Source organism: Hypanus sabinus, chromosome 7 (assembly GCF_030144855.1).
Source record: "Hypanus sabinus isolate sHypSab1 chromosome 7, sHypSab1.hap1, whole genome shotgun sequence".
Classification (NCBI taxonomy): domain Eukaryota; kingdom Metazoa; phylum Chordata; class Chondrichthyes; order Myliobatiformes; family Dasyatidae; genus Hypanus; species Hypanus sabinus.
This window is the reverse complement of record NC_082712.1, coordinates 59,695,040-59,713,335: the sequence shown is the minus strand read 5'-3', so window position 1 is coordinate 59,713,335 and position 18,296 is coordinate 59,695,040. Positions and strand designations below refer to the sequence as shown.

Below are 18,296 nucleotides of genomic sequence, written 5' to 3'. Positions count from 1 at the left end.
TCATTTATATAAACTATATAATCTAGCATAGCACAGAAAAAACTCTCTGGCAACAGACTGCATTGTTCCATCCCTAGACAGTGTTCACACTAAATATGCTTAAAATGGGCTCTACTAACTGTAGACTGCAAACCAATGAGTACGTGATCGAGCATCTGTCAGTCATTCTAATCTATCAGTCTCCCAGCACAAAGCCAATAGGAAATCTCCACTGCCCTTATTTGAGAAGCAATGTCATTTTCATATTTCTTTGTTACAAAGGTGGCCATTCAGCCCACACTGTATATGCTATGTCTATTAGCAATCTCAACCCCCCCCCCCACCAAATTTTACTGTAATTTATCCCTCCCACATTCCCATCAATAATCATCATACTCTACGACTTACCTGTACAGTAGCAGGAAGGGCCAGTTAAACTACCGTAACTGAAGCAGAGTCTGCATGTTTCAGAGATGGTTATTTAGTTTCATTAAAGAGACTGGCAATTTTTTTCCTGATGAATACAAACTCTTCTTTAATAAACAAAAATTTTTTAAAATTTTCCACTCTTTAATTCAGCAATTAATTGTCTATAAATACTATTAATGAGAATGTATAATTTGCTTTAATGTGCCATGAATAATATCTCTTCACTGATATGGACATAAAGCTTGTACTATATCATGAAAGCAAACTTTGGCATCGGCCTTTTGGAAAGAATATAGAAACAGACCTTGTTGCTGTGCTGATAGCAATGCGGTCAGTAGTCAGCTTTCTGCTTTTCATACAAAAATCTTTACAAGATTGTGTCAGCCTAATTTATAGCAACACACACAAAATGCTGGTGGAATGCAGCAGGCCAGACAACATCTATGTGAAGAAGTATGGTTGACGTTTCGGACCAACACCCTTCGTCAGGACTAACAAAGAAGATTTTAAAATATTCCACTCTAATTCCTCTTCTTTCAGTTATTCCTGACAAAGGGTTTCGGCCCGAAATGTCGCCTGTATTTCTTCCTATAAATGCTGGCTGGCCTGCTGCGTTCAACCAGCATTTTGTGTGTTGCTTGAATTTCCAGCATCTGCAGATTTCCTCTTGCAGCCTATTTTATACTTTGTTTATTGATATTCATTTGTTCTGTCATTATACTGCTCATATTCAAAAGGTTTACTCAATGGTATTGCCCCACCTTCATGCTGCAGCTTGTTTCCTCATCAGCATCAATCAGGTGCAGAATCCTGTAATCTCATTGCCTATTTAACCAGTCTGCAAACCACATTAATGCAATCTAGCAGGGAAATAGCTTCTAGATTCCTATTAGCCAGATTCCTTCCAGAGGACTGTAGTGTATTTGATTTCTAATCACTACAAGCACTAGCAAAATAGTCAAGTGCAGGATTTTAAGTCATGGAATACACGATGAGCAATGTTTATTTGTTATTAATTTTAAAACATGGATTTCTTTTTTACAAAGTGATTCCAGTGTTGACTAGGCCCTAATTATATTGATACATGAAATGATTCAAATGAGCTCAAAAATGACAGACTGTAAAAATAAGTTATTTATTAAACTTGGTACATAGACACATAATTTCAAAGGGTAACTATTGTCTTTTAAACAAAATAACACGAATAGACATTAGAAATATCAAACACGAGTTCTCAAAACAAAGTTCTAACACAAAAGTCTTCAAAAGTAATTTTACAAAAATGCACAAGAGGAAATAATACCAATTAACATATCTCCAAAAGCCAATGTGAAGGAATTCAATAATTAAATGTGTCAGTTTCAATGAAAGTGAAAAAAGTGAGATTCCAGATTCACATCCCAGTTCTACTCCTTTCAGGAGTAATTGGAAGTATAAACATGGCATTTTATTGGCCTTTCACAAAAGCTTTTATTGGATCAAGGCAAGAGTTACAAGAAATAAGGAGATTGAGAAGAGACAGGAAAGGACTAATAGGCAGACATCTCCGAAACAAGTGGAATTATGTTTTTTTTATTAAAAAGGTGCAGGTTGGTGAGTTACATGGTAAAAGTTGTGGACCACATTAATAGAAAAACATTTCCATCAATAGAACAGTAAATATTCTGTGATTTCAATTACTTAGAAAAATAAGGCAAGCATCAAAATTTTAAATAGCTAACTCTGAACACCACACCTTCCCAAATTTGAATTATGTCAACAAACAGATTAAAACCTTTTTTTAAAAAAAAACAGTATTATTGATGGCCAAGGTGCCAGCCTTGCCCATGGTACCACACCATGGATGAATTAAGGGCGAAGTTAACCAGGTGGTTTCAGGAGCAGACAGGACACTTGGGTGAGTCTTATATATAAAAATAATGTACAAGGCACACAATTTACCAAACTGCCAGTTCAGCACTGGTTAAATCTGCAATGGATTATTTCCTACAGTGCTCAGGAATTATGTGTACAGCAGAGTTCATATTTGACAGTAGAACTGCTTTTGTCTATACTATAATGTGGATTCATTTTAGTTACTTAACTGTTGTTCACAGGGAACTGCTCTGTTACCCAAGAGCATCTTGGCTACTAATTCTCTAACTGGGAGGCACAACTTTAAAACAAAATGCATTTGAAGAAAGTAGATTTTTGCTTTCCTAAGGGGGAATTACCTTATACATCTTCAATCCACACTGATACAAGTGTCACAATAAATTTATCAGTCAATACTGGACACCCAGCAACATTTTACTGGAAATTTGCTTCATAAAATGAAGTCACAAGCAGGTGCTCATATCCAGGAACATGAACAAGCAATCTTTAAGGGAGTAATCTAACTTTACTGAGAGAAAAACCTGCTCCCATTTTTTACAACTCTGTACAATAGTCATGTTAGGGTCAAGATTGACCAGGATCAAATGTAGTGATCAAATCAAGTGATCACCAGTAGATGTGCACGTAGCAGTGATGTCTGGCAAAAAGTATACATTAAAGCATGCAACAGTACTGTTTTGTAATTTCTCTGTTTATGTAACAAGCATTCCAGTCAAAGAAATAATTCCCAAAACACACACTCTTCAGAGTCATAATAGGCATCAACAATCTGATAACTGCTTACTGCTGTCTCTCATTTGAAAAACAGCAGCAGTTAGACTTGCTCAAAATCTCCTCCACCACCCCGTCTCCAAATACACAAGCAGATTTTAAAAAGACAAAACTTACAAGTAAATGCATATAGAAAATGGCTCTGAGTTACCAAATGAGGCACCTTGTTTGCCTGCGAACATGATTGATGTGAAAAGGGTAATGTCCACTGTTTCTCAGTTATGCACCTGCACTCTTCGCCGCCGTCTGAGGAAAGCCTTCAGATTCCACTTGCCTGGTGGCAGCATGTGTGGCCCATTATAAACACACAGAACTGTCATGTTGTCAGCATATGTGAGGTTCTGCAAAAGCTGCAGGAAACCAAAGGGCATGAGTGCAATAAGCAAACAAAGGCATGATATTGCAAGAAAAGGTTGAAATTATATTGTTCCCTTTTAATCTCACACTATTTGAGTTCTATCAAATAGCTATTTACTCAACTATCACAATTTTGTTTTGTAATAATCATTCTGGTTTCAGTGAACATACATTCAGTGACCATCTGTAAACTAGCGCATTAATGCAAGTAATAAGCCAAACATGTAGCAGCAACTTAATGCAGACGTGATCAAGAGGTTCAGTTGTTGTTCAGAGCAAACATCAAAATGGGGATGAAATTTGATCTAAGTGACTTTGACTGTGCAAAGACTGTTGGTGGTAGACAGGGATAGCTTGAGTATTTCAGAAACTGCTGATCTCCTGGGATTTTCATGTACAAGTGTCTAGAGTTTCCAGAGAATGGTGTGAGAAACAAGAAAACATCCAGTGAATGGCAGTTTGTGGGTGAAAACAGCTTGTTAATGGGAGAGGCCAGAGGAGAATGGGCAAGCTGGCTCATGCTAACAGGAAGGCAACAGTAACTCAAATAACCACACATCACTACAGAGGAGCGTCTCTCAATGCACAAAACATCAGACCTCGAAGTGGATGGGCTACAGCAGCAGAAGACCACAAAAGTATATTCAGTAGCCACTTTATTAGGTACAGCATAAATCTAATAAAGTGGCTACCAAGTGTATATACAAGCTTAAATTAATGCAGTGATTTCATATTCCCAGTACAAGATTCTATTACTGATAACTTTATACTATCAAAACTGTACATAAATCTTAAGTAGAACAACTGCATAACTTAAGTTTAGCCAATGTACCTTGGGCGTAATAAAGAAATACTGAGAGGTGTTTTCCTTGCAAGCAGCACGCACAACCATTTCAAAAACCCTTCTTTCATTGGTGGGATCCATTCCCTGCAATCATCAAAAGAAAATAAACATCAGCCCTTCTGCCACAAGTATTGCAAAAATTTCCCATGTCAGGACACTTAATTCATGCAAAGGTGGACAATTACTTTTGAGAATTAAGTGTCCACTGTGAAAGCCATTCAGCAGATAAAATCTGTATCACTGCTTCTTTGCAAGAAGGATGACATATGAAGGCAAGCTAATCAATAATATAAAAAGATACCAAAAGATATTTCAGATGTATAAAGAGTAAAAGCGGGGTGACAGTGGATATTGGACCACAGGCAAATGACACTGGAGAGGTAGTATTAGGGGACAAAGATATGGCAGATGAACTCAATAAGTATTTCGTGTCAATCACCACAAAGTATCCAAAGATTGTTTAAAATGAGAGAAAGTCAACGTGATTTGAGAGGAACATGTATATTTCAAAAACAAAGGATAAGAATAAATGTAAAAAAGTCATTGTATTTCAGTCAGAGGGGTGAGTTTTATGGAACAGTTGTATTTAGAAACATGAGAATTTAGAAATATGCACTACACTTAACAAGCTTAAAAAATTATTTAAAAATAATTTAATGAACAAATATAAAATACATGATTTAAAATGAATGGGAATAATGTAAATAAATGATGTAAATAATGTAAATAAATGGAATTGGATTTTGTGTTAAAAGATTATGAAATTTTTTGTTTTGATGTGATAACTGACGCCAAATATGTTTTTGTATAAGTAAGAGGGGTAGGCATAATAAACTGTAGCTTCAACCTACACCCTTTTGGTCTGTTTTAAAGATTTTTATTGCTTAATTTTGTTTTATAAAATCATCTTTGAAAATGAAGCTTTTTGTTATGTTTGTACTGACCGAAATAAAAATTTCATTCATTCATTCAATCGTCACTGTGGAATACAGGAGAAGCATGCCAGAAATTTGTAAGTATCGGGGACAGAAATAAGTGTAGACTCTATTACTAAGCAGTTGCTGCTTAAGAAGCTGAAAGGTCTGAAAGTAGGTAAGTCACCTGGACCAGATGGACAACACCGCAGGGTTCTGAAAGAGGGAGCTGAAGAGATTGAGGAGATCTCGTCAGTGGATGTTGTTTACTTGGAATTTCAAAAGGCTTCTGACAAGGTGCCTCACTTGAGGCTGCATAACAAGAGCTCATGGTTTTACAGGAAAGGTACTAGCATGGATTGACCGACTGGCAGGAGGCAAAGAGTGGAAGTAAATGAGGTCTTTTCTGGTTGGCTGTTAGTGACTAGTGGTGTTCCACAGGGGTTGGATGTTGGGACTAACTGTTTTCATCTTATATGTCAATTATTTGGATGACGGAATTGATGACTTTGTGGCCAAGTTTGCGGATGATACAAAGATAGGTGGAGGGACAGGTAATTCTAAGGAAGCAGAAAGTCTACAGGACTTAAAGATTTAAAAAATGGCAAAGGAGTGGCAGGTGGAACACAGTGGAGCGAAGTGTAAGGTTATGCGCTTTGGTAAGAGGAGTAGAAGTGTATACTATTTTCTAAACCGAGAGCAAATTCTTAAATTGGAGATGCAAAGGGACCTGGAGTTCTTGTGCAGGATTTCCTAAAGGTTAACTTGCAGATCAAGTAAGTGGTAAGGAAGGGGATTTCAATATAAGCATTCATGTTGAGAGGATCAGAATATAAAAGCAAGGATGTAATGCTGTGGCTTTATAAGACATTGGTCAGAATGCATGGAGCATTATGAGCAGTTTTGGGCACTGGGGAGGGTCTAGAGCAGGTTCACGAGAATGATCCCAGAAATAGAAGAACAAATACACAAGGACAGTTTGATAGCTCGGGCCTGTGTTCACAGGACTTCAGAAGAATGACGGGAATCTCACTGAAACCTATTGAATAGTGAAAGGCCTGGATAGAGTGGATGTGGAGAGGACATTTCCTATAGTGGTAAGGGGAGGGAGGGTTTAGGAGCAGAGTGTATAGCCTTAGAATACAAGGACGTCCCTTTAGAACAGGCAAGAGGAGGTAATTCTTCAGTCAGAGGGTGGTGAATCTGTGGAATTTATTGCCACAGATGGCTGTGGAAGACAAATCATTGGGTATATTTAAAGTAGTTGATGATTCTTGATTAGTAAAAACATTAAAGATTATGGGGAGAAGGCAGCAGAATGGGGTTGGAAGAGATAATAAATCAACCATGATGGAAAGGCGGAGGAGACTCTATAGGCCAAGTGGCCTAATTCTGTTCCTATGTCTTATGGTCAAAGATTGAATGAATAATGAATGGTTGACCAGTTTGGAGATGCATCTTTTTTACATGACTTTAAACTGAGCCTCTGCAAGCCCTGTTAGCTGGAAGTAAAGGGTCCTATTTCCCTTCTGTGAAGAAGGGCAACCAAGTTATTCTAACAGTATTTACTTCTAATTAAGAAAATTATATTGGCACAGTCATTGAGACGAATGACCTCGTGTGCAGTAAAATGCAATGATAGTTTTTGCACTGCTACTTTAACACTGAAATAGTTACTCTCAAAGACAGGAAGAAATAAAATTTGCACTGATAGAAGTACCTGATTTATTTCATCTACAACACGAAAGGGGCATCTGTTTAATTCCTGCAGAGCCATCAGATAGAGCATTGTAGAAACGCTTCGCTCTCCACCACTCTGGTGATGTTGTGTGAGTTCATGCAACTGAGTGCTGCTACGAAACTTCACTCGAATTCGGATACCATACTTGTCATATTCCTCCTGTGGGGAGAAGAACACATATAGGATTGAAACATTTAGCCAGTATTTGAAAGACCTAAAAATGCCCTATATTCAGTAGAGCTTGGAAGGACCTGATTGTGATATAGAAGATTTGAAGAATATCTATGGCGATATGTGAGGATGTGGAAGTCAATCAGGGCTGAGAGAGGGATTGGAATTCTCTACTTCAGGAGTAAAAGCTTAGGTTTAGAAAGGATTGAAGGGATGTAGTATATTAGTAACAAAGGGAACTCATGTTAAAAAATCAACCACAATGGTGGAGTAGGGTCAAGCTGTTTTTTGGCCTGGTCACATTTTTAATTAACTTCTGATCAAGTTTGTTTGAGCATTTAGATAATATTATTTAGTCAGCACCTCATTTTTTTTTACTTTAAGACAATAATTTGCTAATTGACATAGGTGATGAGTGTGAATGTAGTTATTCAAGGAGTTTCCCTACTTAGTAAAAAGCAACGGTTAAACTCATAAAACTGAATTTAAATAGCTGTGTCATTCACCTCTCATTCAAATTGCAATAGATTTCAGCAATATGTAGGTTGGATTGTTTATGTCCCTCTTGTGGGTCATCGCTCAGTTTCTGCACCAGCAGTGAAGCGGGGTAAACTCCACTGTTATTCGTATGGCTTTGTGTGTAGTTCTTCATTGTTTCCATTCTATTTCTGTTATCTACTGTGAATTCCCACAAGAAAAATGGATCTCAGGATAGGGTATAGTGACACATATGCACTTTAATAAATTTACTTTCAACAGAAAGCACCAGATCAGATGACTGTATGGCTGTCAATGGACTTCACTACTGAATACTGAGGCAGTTGTGTATCACCCTAAACTGAAAACACAGCAACATTTCACATCTGCCCCCTCCCACCCCAGCTACATGGTAGGATAATTGTTTGTCCAGTGCAAACCTGTTAAGTACACTTGGCAGTCAGAGGGTAAGAATCCAGTGAAGGTTTTTTGTTTTATATTTTTAAAAAATTTACAGCAATTTCACATATTTTAACTAAAGCGATTTTTTTGAAATTATATACGTTTCAGTTGTTTCTTAGTGTCTATGCTGAAAAGGACTACCTGAAAGAGAAGGTAATTCAGAAGCAATCCCTAAAGTTCCTGAGGCCTAGTCACTGCTTACAGACCATTCTACTTCACAGGCTCAGGGCTGCTCAGCTGAAAAAGGACAATGCTGCAACCATAAGACTAACAAATGAGCACTTCATGGCATGGGTATTATGTATAATTTGGTCCAATGTCCATCAGTAGATACATTAACAGAAGACAGGAGAAAAAACAACAGCCAAAGAAACAAAGAAGCATCAAGACTACTGCTGTATCATATTAATTCAGCAAGTCATATGAATGCAATATTCAAAAAAGGCAATTGTACATTCAGGGAATAATTGCTCAACTCCAGCAAAGGGAAATGAACAAAAGATTAATGAAGAATGGCAGACACTTCTTAGGATATTGCAAGTACAGTTGATTTTATAAATTTTACCAGTAACAGTCTACATCTGGGGTGAAGGAAGGAACTGCAATTCACTCAAGGGATGAACCACTAGGTAAATAATAGTACTGTAGCGGTGTGCTACACGCAGTGCTGAAATAATGACACGGAGTCGGTAAACTGCAGTTAAAAAAGATTTTATTCGAACTTCGCGGCCTCGCTTTAAAGCCTCCCTGATCCCGCCCTCCCCGGGCGTGGATGCTGTAGCGGGCACGTATTCACAGTCCCGCGCTGGCTTTTCCCTTTGTCGGTGAAGCAGACCTGGCGCCCTTTTGGGACTGGCCTTTATGCCGGTGTGCTGGCTATTTGTGAGCCGGTCCGAGTGCGCTAGGAAGTGGGTTGCCACATAACCACCCCCCCCCCCCCCAGAACTGGCGATACACCCCCCAATGTCCACAGTCTGGGACAGACCCTGCTTGGGAGGTTGGCCTCTATGCTGCAGTGCCGGGAACTCGACCGGTTGCGCCATGTCCACATGGGCCGGTTTGAGTTGGTCCACCGTGAAAACCTCCTCTCTCTCCCCAACGTCCAGCACAAACGTGGATCCATTGTTCCTGATCACCATAAACAGCCCCTCATAGGGCCGCTGCAGTGGTGGCCGATGCCCGCCCCTTCGTACAAACACAAACTTACAGTTCTGCAGGTCTTTGGGTACGCAGGTTGGGTTCTGCCCATGCTGCGAAGTGGGTATGGGGGCCAGGTTGCTGAGCCTCTCGTGTAGTCTGCCCAGGACTGCTGCGGGTTCTTCCTCCTGCCCCCTTGGGGCTGGTATGAATTCCCCGGGGACGACCAGGGGTGCGCCGTACAGCAACTCGGCCGAGGAGGTGTGCAGATCGTCTTTGGGCGCCGTGCGGATGCCAAGTAGGACCCAGGGAAGCTCGTCCACCCAGTTAGCTCCTCGCAGGCGGGCCATGAGGGCCGACTTCAGGTGACGGTGGAAACGCTCCACCAGGCTGTTCGACTGTGGGTGGTAGGCAGTTGTGTGGTGCAGCTGTGTCCCCAAAAGGCTGGCCATAGCTGACCACAAGCTGGAGGTGAACTGGGCGCCTCCATCAGAGGTAATGTGGGCCAGTACATCAAAGCAGGACACCCAGGTGGTGATCAGTGCCCGGGCGCAAGATTCGGAGGTGGTGTCGGTGAGTGGGATCGCCTCTGGCCACCTGGTGAACCGGTCCATGATAGTCAGGAGGTGCCGTGCTCCGCGCAACACTGCAGGGGGCCCACGATATCCACATGAATGTGGTCGAAATGCCAGTGGGTGGGGTGGAACTGCTGCAGCAGAGTTTTGGTGTGCCACTGCACCTTGGCCGTCTGGCAGTGCGTGCACGTTTTGGCCCATTCACTGACCTGCATGCGGAGTCCGTGCCAAACGAACCTGCTGGAGACCATCCGGACGGTTATCCTGATGGAGGGGTGCGCTAAGTTATGAATGGAGTCGAAAACGCATCGCCGCCAGTTTGCCGGGACAACGGGACGGGGGTTGGCCCGTGGTGACGTCACAGAGTAGAGTCCTCTCACCTGGGCCTACGTGGAGGTCCTGGAGCTGCAAACCGGAGACTGCGGTTCTGTAACTAGAGATCTCCTCAGCTGCCTGCTGCGCCTCTGCCAGCGCCTCAAAGTCTACCCCTTGGGAAAGGGCATGAATGTTAGGGCGAGAGAGCGCGTCCGCCATGACATTGTCCTAACCTGAGACGTGCCGAACATCGCCGTGTATTCACAGATGTAGGACAGGTGGCGCTGCTGCCAGGATGACCAGGGATTGGACACCTTCGTGAACGTAAAGGTAAGCGGTTTGTGGTCCGTGAACGCGGTGAAGGGCCTACCTTCTAAGAAGTACCTGAAATGCCGGATTGCCAGGTATAGAGCCAACAGTTCCCGGTCGAAAGCACTGTATTTGAGTTCAGGTGGTCGCAGGTGTTTGCTGAAAAACGCCAGGGGTTGCCAGCAACCCGCGATGAGTTGCTCCAGTACCCCACCCACTGTCATGTTAGATGCGTCCACTGTGAGGGTGGTAGGGACGTCTATTCTGGGGTGCACTAGCATCGCGGCGTTTGCCAAGGCTTCTTTCGTTGTAATGAAAGCAGCGGCAGACTCCTCGTCCCAGGTAACGTCCTTGCCCGGACCCGACATCAGGGCGAACAGGGGGCACATGATTCTGGCAGCTGAAGGGAGGAAGCAGTGGTAGAAATTTACCATACCCACAAATTCCTGAAGGCCTTTGATTGTAGTGGGTCGGGGAAAATGGTGGACTGCGTCTACCTTAGCGGGCAGAGGTCTTTAGTAATCCTGTGGCCCAGGAAGTCGATGGTGTCAAGCCCAAACTGGCATTTGGCCGGGTTGATTATTAGACCGTATTCACTCAGTCCGGCGTAGAGGTGACGGAGATGGGACAGATGCTCCTGACGACTGCTGCTGGCTAAGAGGACGTCGTCCAAATAGATGAAAGCGAAGTCCAGGTCGCGTCCCACCGCGTCCATTAACCGCTGGAATGTCTGTGCGGCATTCTTCAGGCCGAACGGCATGCGGAGAACTCGAAAAGGCCGAACGGGGTGATGAGTGCCGTTTTGGGGATGCCGTCCGGATGCATCGGGATTTGATGGTATCCTCGGACGAGGTCTACCTTGGAGAAGATCCATGCGCCGTGCAGGTTTGCTGCAGTCCTGAATGTGCAGCACAGGGTAGCGGTCCAGTGTTGTAGCCTCATTCAGCCTGCGGTAGTCGCCGCATGGTCTCCAGTCCCCTGTCGCTTTGGGCACCATGTGCAGGGGGGAGGCCCATGGGCTGTCGGACCGCCGTTGATTCCCAATTCCTCCATCCTCTTAAACACCTCCTTCGCCAGTCGGAGCTTGTCCGGGGGAAGCCTTTGAGCACGGACGTGGAGGGGTGGTCCCTGGGTCGAGATGTGGTGCTGTATGCCGTGTCGGGGCATGGCTGCCATGAACTGCGGTGCCAGAACCGATGGGAAATCCGCCAGGACCCTGGTGAAGTCGTTGTTGGACAGCTTGATGGAGTCGAGGTGAGCGGCTGGCAACTGGGCTGCACCCAGTGAGAACGTCTGAAAGGTCTCGGCGTGAACCAGTCTCTGCCTCAGCAGGTCGACCAGCAGGCTGTGAGACCGCAAAAAATCCACACCCAGAAGCGGCTGGGCTATGGCGGCCAGTGTGAAGTCCCACGTGAACCGGCTGGAGCTGAACTGTAGCTACACCGTACGGGTGCTGTAGGTCCTCACTGTGCTGCCGTTCACGGCTCTTAGGGTGGGACCCAGTGCCTGTTGCGGGTGTTGTAACTCGTCAGAGGTAAGACGCTGATCTCGGCACTGGTGTCGACCAAAAAATGGCGTCCTGACCTCTTGTCCCATACATACAGGAGGCTATCCCGATGGCCAGCCGCGGTAGCCATCAGCGGCGGCTGTCCCTGACATTTCCCAGGAACTTGCAAGGCGGGTGGTAGAAGCACCATTGTTCGTTGGTCTCCTCACCCCTGCCTCTGGGGTTAGTGGGCTCTGTGGCCGGGCCAGGTCTGGTTTGCTGCTGGGAGCATGGCGTGGTGATCTGTGTGACGGATGCCCCACTCTCCTTCTTGGCGTTCCACAGCAAGTCCGCCCGGGCTGCCACCGTCCGGGGGTCGCTGAAATCCGCGTCGGACAGCAGCAGGCATATGTCCTCGGGAAGCTGCTCCAGGAATGCCTGCTCAAACATGAGGCAGGGCTTGTGTCCTCATCTCATTCATTAAAGCCGATGGAGGTCTGTCTCCCAAACCATCCAGGCCCGCTCGCACCGTGAGAGTCCGAAAGTCCTTATGAGCAGGGCTTTGAATTCTGTGTATTTGCCGTCCGCTGGGGGAGACTGTATGAACTCCTCAACCTGGGCCGCTGTGTCCTGGTCAAGGGAGCTCACCACGTAGTAGTAACGTGTGTCCTCTGAGGTTATCTGCCGAACATGGAATTGGGCTTCTGCTTGCTGGAACCATAGGTGAGGTCGCGGAGTTCAGAAGCTTGGCAGTTTCAATGAAACCGCATGAACAGATGCGGCATCGTTCATCTCCGGTCCAAATATCGTTTGGGCCGACGGGGTCACCAATTGTAGCGGCGTGCTACACACAGCGCTGAAATAACGACACGGAGTTGGTAAACTGCAGTTAAAAAAGATTTTATTTGAACTTCGCGGCCTTGCTTTAAAGCCTCCCTGATCCCGCCCTCCCCGAGCGCGGATGCCGTAGGGGGCACGTATTCACAGTCCTGCGCGGGCTTTTCCCTTTGTTGGTGAAGCAGACCTGGCGCCCTTTTGGGACTGGCCTTTATGTCGGCGCGCTGGCTATTTGTGAGCCGGTTCCAGTGCGCTAGGAAGTGGGTCGCCACAGTAACTGTATTGATATATCAGTACTAACATACAAGGTCTTACCTCACTGTCCGTGTGGAGGTCAACTTCACCAGCACACTGCATCGAGCGGAAATACTCACTAAATTTCTCATTAATTTGTTCGACTAGCTGCTTTAAGGGATTTAGCCATCTTTCTTTTACCTACAGAGAGAATAAAGGACATTGACTCACATTAAGTTTGTTAAAAAAAAACTTAAAAATCCAAATCAACGTTATTATAGTTGTCAATGAAAGTATTAATCCAATACCTGTGAGATATTTAGCTTGTAATTTTCTAATTCGCTCTTTTTTTTATTTAGCTCATCAGATAAATTTTCTATTTCTTGCTTCCTCCGCTTGTATTCATCCACAACCTAAGGAGATAAATTTCATACAGGTTATTAATTCAACAGAAATCAATGCATGTTATTATCAAAACTTAATTCCACTCAGTACATCTCGATAACCTTCTCACATCTAAAAGCTTTTTGGCAAGTATTTCTCACTGAGGATAGCTTCCTGACTGCCAAATATATTTACTAGCAATATTTATTCCCCATGTCATTATATGCAACAGCATAATCAGTTGTATTACAAATGCTTCTGTATCCACAATTCAGTTTTTAACTATATAAATGGAACTGACCAGATGATCTGTTTGTGGTTAACTCTTTGACTGCTATTTCTGAGAGCCTGCTGCTTGTAAATTGAGCCTGCATATCCAATTTCCATATGAGACTCAGCAAAAGCATATTCCAACATAAGCAGAGAAGTTCACAAACTTTCCTTCTAGGTGAAATGACAATCTTACTGCAATATTTTAATTTTACAATACTTAATACTGGCTGAGCATCCCTTATCTGAAATGCTTGGGACAGAACTGGTTTGGATTTTGGAATATTTTCATCTATATAATGAGATAGCTTGGGGATGTGACCCAAGTCTAGACACAAAATCCATTTATATTACATATACAGCTTATACACATATCCTGAACAACTCTGAATTTATGTGCTATCGGTAAGCAGTCTGTCTTACACTTGTTCATTACACATATGCACTTAACAGTAAAAATTATATTTTTATTATAGTAATGGTATATAATAGTACGTACAAGGTAACAACAACAACATTGGGAGAATATCTGAATCAGTTGTTGAACAAAAACAATCATTGGCAGGCTTTCAGTCTCCACTTATGTTGTCATGTTTTGATTAAAAGGTACACAGTATTAGCATTTTACTTTTTTAGTTTTATGTAACATATAAAACAAAAGATAAAATTTAATTACAGGTAAGTGCAATGAAAACTATGAAAAAAGTCAACATTTTAACACAATAGTGATGCTGATCATGTTAGATTCAAACATGGGCTTTTAGGTGGAGATGAAATTCAGATTTTTTTAAAATGTTTTTCCCCCAGTGTCATCTGCCTCATTAACAAGGGTTTCTATCGTAGCAACTTTTTGATTTTATAAACCAACATGATTTTTTTTTTTAAATTGAGATACTGTGCAGAGTAGGTCCTTCAAGCTGCACTGTCCAGCAATCCCCTGAATTAATCCTAGCCTAATCAAGAGATTACTTACAATGGCCAATTAACCTACCAACTGACACATCTTTGGATTGTGGGAGGAAACCGGAGGACCCAAAGGAAACCCACAGTCATGGGGAGAATGTACAAACTCCTTAGAGATGACGGTAGGTATTGAAGCTGTGTCGCTGGCGTTGTAAACTGTTGTGCTAATCACTACGTTACCCTGCTGCCGTTTCTTGTTCTGTTATAAATGCACGCTGCTCTAGCCTTTCAATTAGTCCACCACACATTTTCACCATGTCGTCAATGGGCACCTTTTCTACCATGTTAACAATATCACCGTCATTAGCACAGTGCAGAGAGTAAGTATAAAACACATTGTCATTACTGTGAATTATGCAAAAAGATCTGGCTATGATGACGGCTGAAAATAAATTGGTGGCAACAAAGCCCTACTTGGGATATGTGAGGTCACTTCTCAGAGATCTGGGTTTCTTCAGTGCCTTGTGGAATTTTCCATTGGGCATCATGTCACTTCTCAAAAAAAAAATCTGGATTTCGGAGGTTTACGGTTTTTGCATTTTCGGAAAAAGGGTGCTCAACCTGTATTGGTATTCACTCAGCAGGATTCAGTCTAATGTGGTTGCTTAAGGAAGAGACCATTTGGCTTATCAAGTGATGATGCTGCAGAGTAATTCAGAGTTATAAACCACAAAAGCAGACACTTTGAACCTGCATATCCGATGAAAAGTGGCAGAGGTAAGATTCTAGTTGTACTCAAAATGTTCTCTGGAGTGGTTTGGAATAATTAAGAGTCAGGAAAAAAGAGCAAAGTAAATGCAATTCTTTTCCAGCTATAGCGTTTGAATATTTTGAAATATGTAACTGCAACCTGAGCCTTTCTTCACTAAAAAAAAGAAATCTATAGGCTGTATTCAAATTCCAAAAAGTCCTAACGTGGTGGGACTTTTTACATTGCTTTCAACACAAAATTGCCGATTTCATTTATTAAAACTGTAAATGTAAATCTAAACTATAAATGTTAAAACAAAAAAAATGCCCTTACTGAAAAATTCAAGCCGGTAAAACATGATGCTCTTGACTTTTCCTCATTAAGGCAAGCATCTATTTCATCCAGGGAATTGGGAAGACTCTGAAATGCCTAGACAAAAAGAAAAGGACAAATGAAACTACCAGAATGATTTTTAGTAATAGAAGTAGAATGATACAGCTGGTTAATAAAATGATTACTGTAGGATAAGGTTGCTCAATAGGCTTATTCCTGATACACAGAGGAGTAACAAAAATAAATACAAATCATGCTTAGCCATCAATCAACTATTTGCCATGCTCATCAGTCACCAGATAAATAGTAATAAAAGAAACTTCAACTTCCCAGTACAACCTGAATAACAGTACCAATAACACAGCCCACCTCTCTGCTCAATCCAGTATTCTTAGAGCATCATTCTCAAACAGGCTTTTACCAACCAAATTTGTTTTCTAGAGCATAGTCTTTTCTTATATTCAGTAACAAATGTGATCATGCGTTGAACTGCTGCAAATTATGCTACTTCATGTATTGTCATGAAGTAGCAGAACTCTAGCATATCACCACCCAGCATCAATATGGAAGATTACTTATCCTTTACAAAATTAATTAGAAATATTGTAATATCAAATCTCATCTAAGTACTTAAATATAAGCATTGAGAAGATATTTGTATCACCAAAACACACTAAGAACTGGTATATGCAATTAATATAAATGGGTACTCTATGCTTGGCATGATACAGTATGCTGAATGACTTGTTTCAGAATCAGAATTAGGTTGATTAATACTGACAAATATCATGTAATTTGTTACTTTGTGGCAGCAGTATAGTGCAAGACAAAAAATTACTAAGTTACAATAAAGTAAATAGTGAGATAATGTTCATGGATCATTCATAAATCTAATGGTGATGGAGAAGAAGCTGTTCCTAAAATGTTGAGTGTGTATCTTCACCCTCCTGTATCTCCCCCTAATAGTAGTAATGAGATAAAGGTATGTCCCAGATAGTGAGGTCCTTGATCACGGCTCTGCCTTTTAAAGATGCTCTTGATCATACTGAATGGCGGTGCAGGCTTGAAGGGCCGAATGGCCTACACCTGCACCTATTTTCTATGTTTCTATGTTGATGACACGAAGCTGGGCGGCAGTGTTAGCTGTGAGGAGGATGCTAAGAGGATGCAGGGTGACTTGGATAGGTTAGGTGAGTGGGCAAATTCATGGCAGATGCAATTTAATGTGGATAAATGTGAGGTTATCCACTTTGGTTGCAAGAACAGGAAAACAGATTATTATCTGAACGGTGGCCGACTAGGAAAAGGGGAGATGCAACTAGACCTGGGTGTCATTGTACACCAGTCATTGAAGGTGGGCATGCAGGTACAGCAGGCGGTGAAAAAGGCAAATGGTATGTTGGCATTCATAGCAAAAGGATTTGAGTACAGGAGCAGGGAGGTTCTACTGCAGTTGTACAAGGCCTTGGTGAGACCGCACCTAGAATATTGTGTGCAGTTTTGGTCCCCTAATCTGAGGAAAGACATTCTTGCCATAGAGGGAGTACAGAGAAGGTTCACCAGATTGATTCCTGGGATGGCAGGACTTTCATATGAAGAAAGACTGGATCGACTCTGCTTATACTCACTGGAATTTAGAAGATTGAGGGGGGATCTTATTGAATCGTATAAAATTCTAAAGGGATGGGACAGGCTAGATGCAGGAAGATTGTTTCCGATGTTGGGGAAGTCCAGAACGAGGGGTCACAGTTTAAGGATAAAGAGGAGGCCTTTTAGGACCGAGATGAGGAAAAACTTCTTCACACAGAGAGTGGTGAATCTGTGGAATTCTCTGCCACAGGAAACAGTTGAGGCCGGTTCATTGGCTATATTTAAGAGGAAGTTAGATATGGCCCTTGCAGCTAAAGGGATCGGAGGTATGGAGAGAAAACAGGTACAGGGTTCTGAGTTGGATGATCAGCCATGATCATACTGAATGGCAGGCTCGAAGGGCCAAACGGCCTACTCCTGCACCTATTTTCCATGTTTCTATGTTGACGGTGGTGAGGCTTGTGTTGGATATTGATGATGGAGCTAGCTAAACTACAACCCTCTGCTGCCTCTTTCGATCCTCAGTATCGGAGCCTTCATTCCAGATGGTGATGCAACCAGTTGGAATTCTGCACTTTTGATGACGTACTGTGGAAAATGCCTTCATGTATTCTACTGTATTGATTTAATAGCATACGTACACAAGTTAAACTTATTGTTCACTTTCATTAAACTTATCCATGTTTTTAGTGAGGCAACACTTATATAATTTAAATTAACATCAAATACAATGAAGTTTCATGTCTTTTGGCTGGTCTTATGAATTTACTGTTTTTACTTTTGAGTCATTCCATTCTGTTTAATCCAAGGTTAATCCATTCTTTTTTTTTTCCGCACCTAATCATCAGTAATTACACATCATGCTTATCTGTAACCACACATTTAACTCCCATTAATAAATGGACAATGGCAGACCACACATAAGAATCACCACTGCAGAGAGATGACATGCCAGGTCTGTAATTTTCCATGTTTCTGTCTCTGCGTAATGGTACAATTCAGCAATTCATTTTTACTTACTGTCATCAGTTCTGGAGGAATGTCACTCTGATTTGGATCCAAGTCACAGATCTGCCTGGCTGCTTTCATACGCTCCTTGCACATATTCAAAAGTTTGTGCTTTTTTTCATCCAGCTCTCTGTACTGTTGCTA

At 42.3% G+C, this 18,296-nt stretch overlaps 1 protein-coding gene across 1 annotated transcript in view; it reads right to left on the bottom strand.

The window, feature by feature from the left end:
* Positions 1-1,524: 1,524 nt before the first annotated feature.
* smc5 (structural maintenance of chromosomes 5) overlaps positions 1,525-18,296 on the bottom strand; it is a 71,833-nt gene continuing 55,061 nt past the window's right edge. The window contains exons 18-24 of the mRNA XM_059974755.1: positions 18,165-18,293; positions 15,555-15,650; positions 13,222-13,326; positions 12,995-13,114; positions 6,890-7,069; positions 4,244-4,339; positions 1,525-3,404 (exon numbers count right to left, since the gene is read on the bottom strand). Of these exons, the coding sequence (XP_059830738.1) occupies positions 3,270-3,404; positions 4,244-4,339; positions 6,890-7,069; positions 12,995-13,114; positions 13,222-13,326; positions 15,555-15,650; positions 18,165-18,293 (861 nt within the window). The 3' untranslated portion in view covers positions 1,525-3,269. The remainder of the gene's footprint in view (positions 3,405-4,243; positions 4,340-6,889; positions 7,070-12,994; positions 13,115-13,221; positions 13,327-15,554; positions 15,651-18,164; positions 18,294-18,296) is intronic.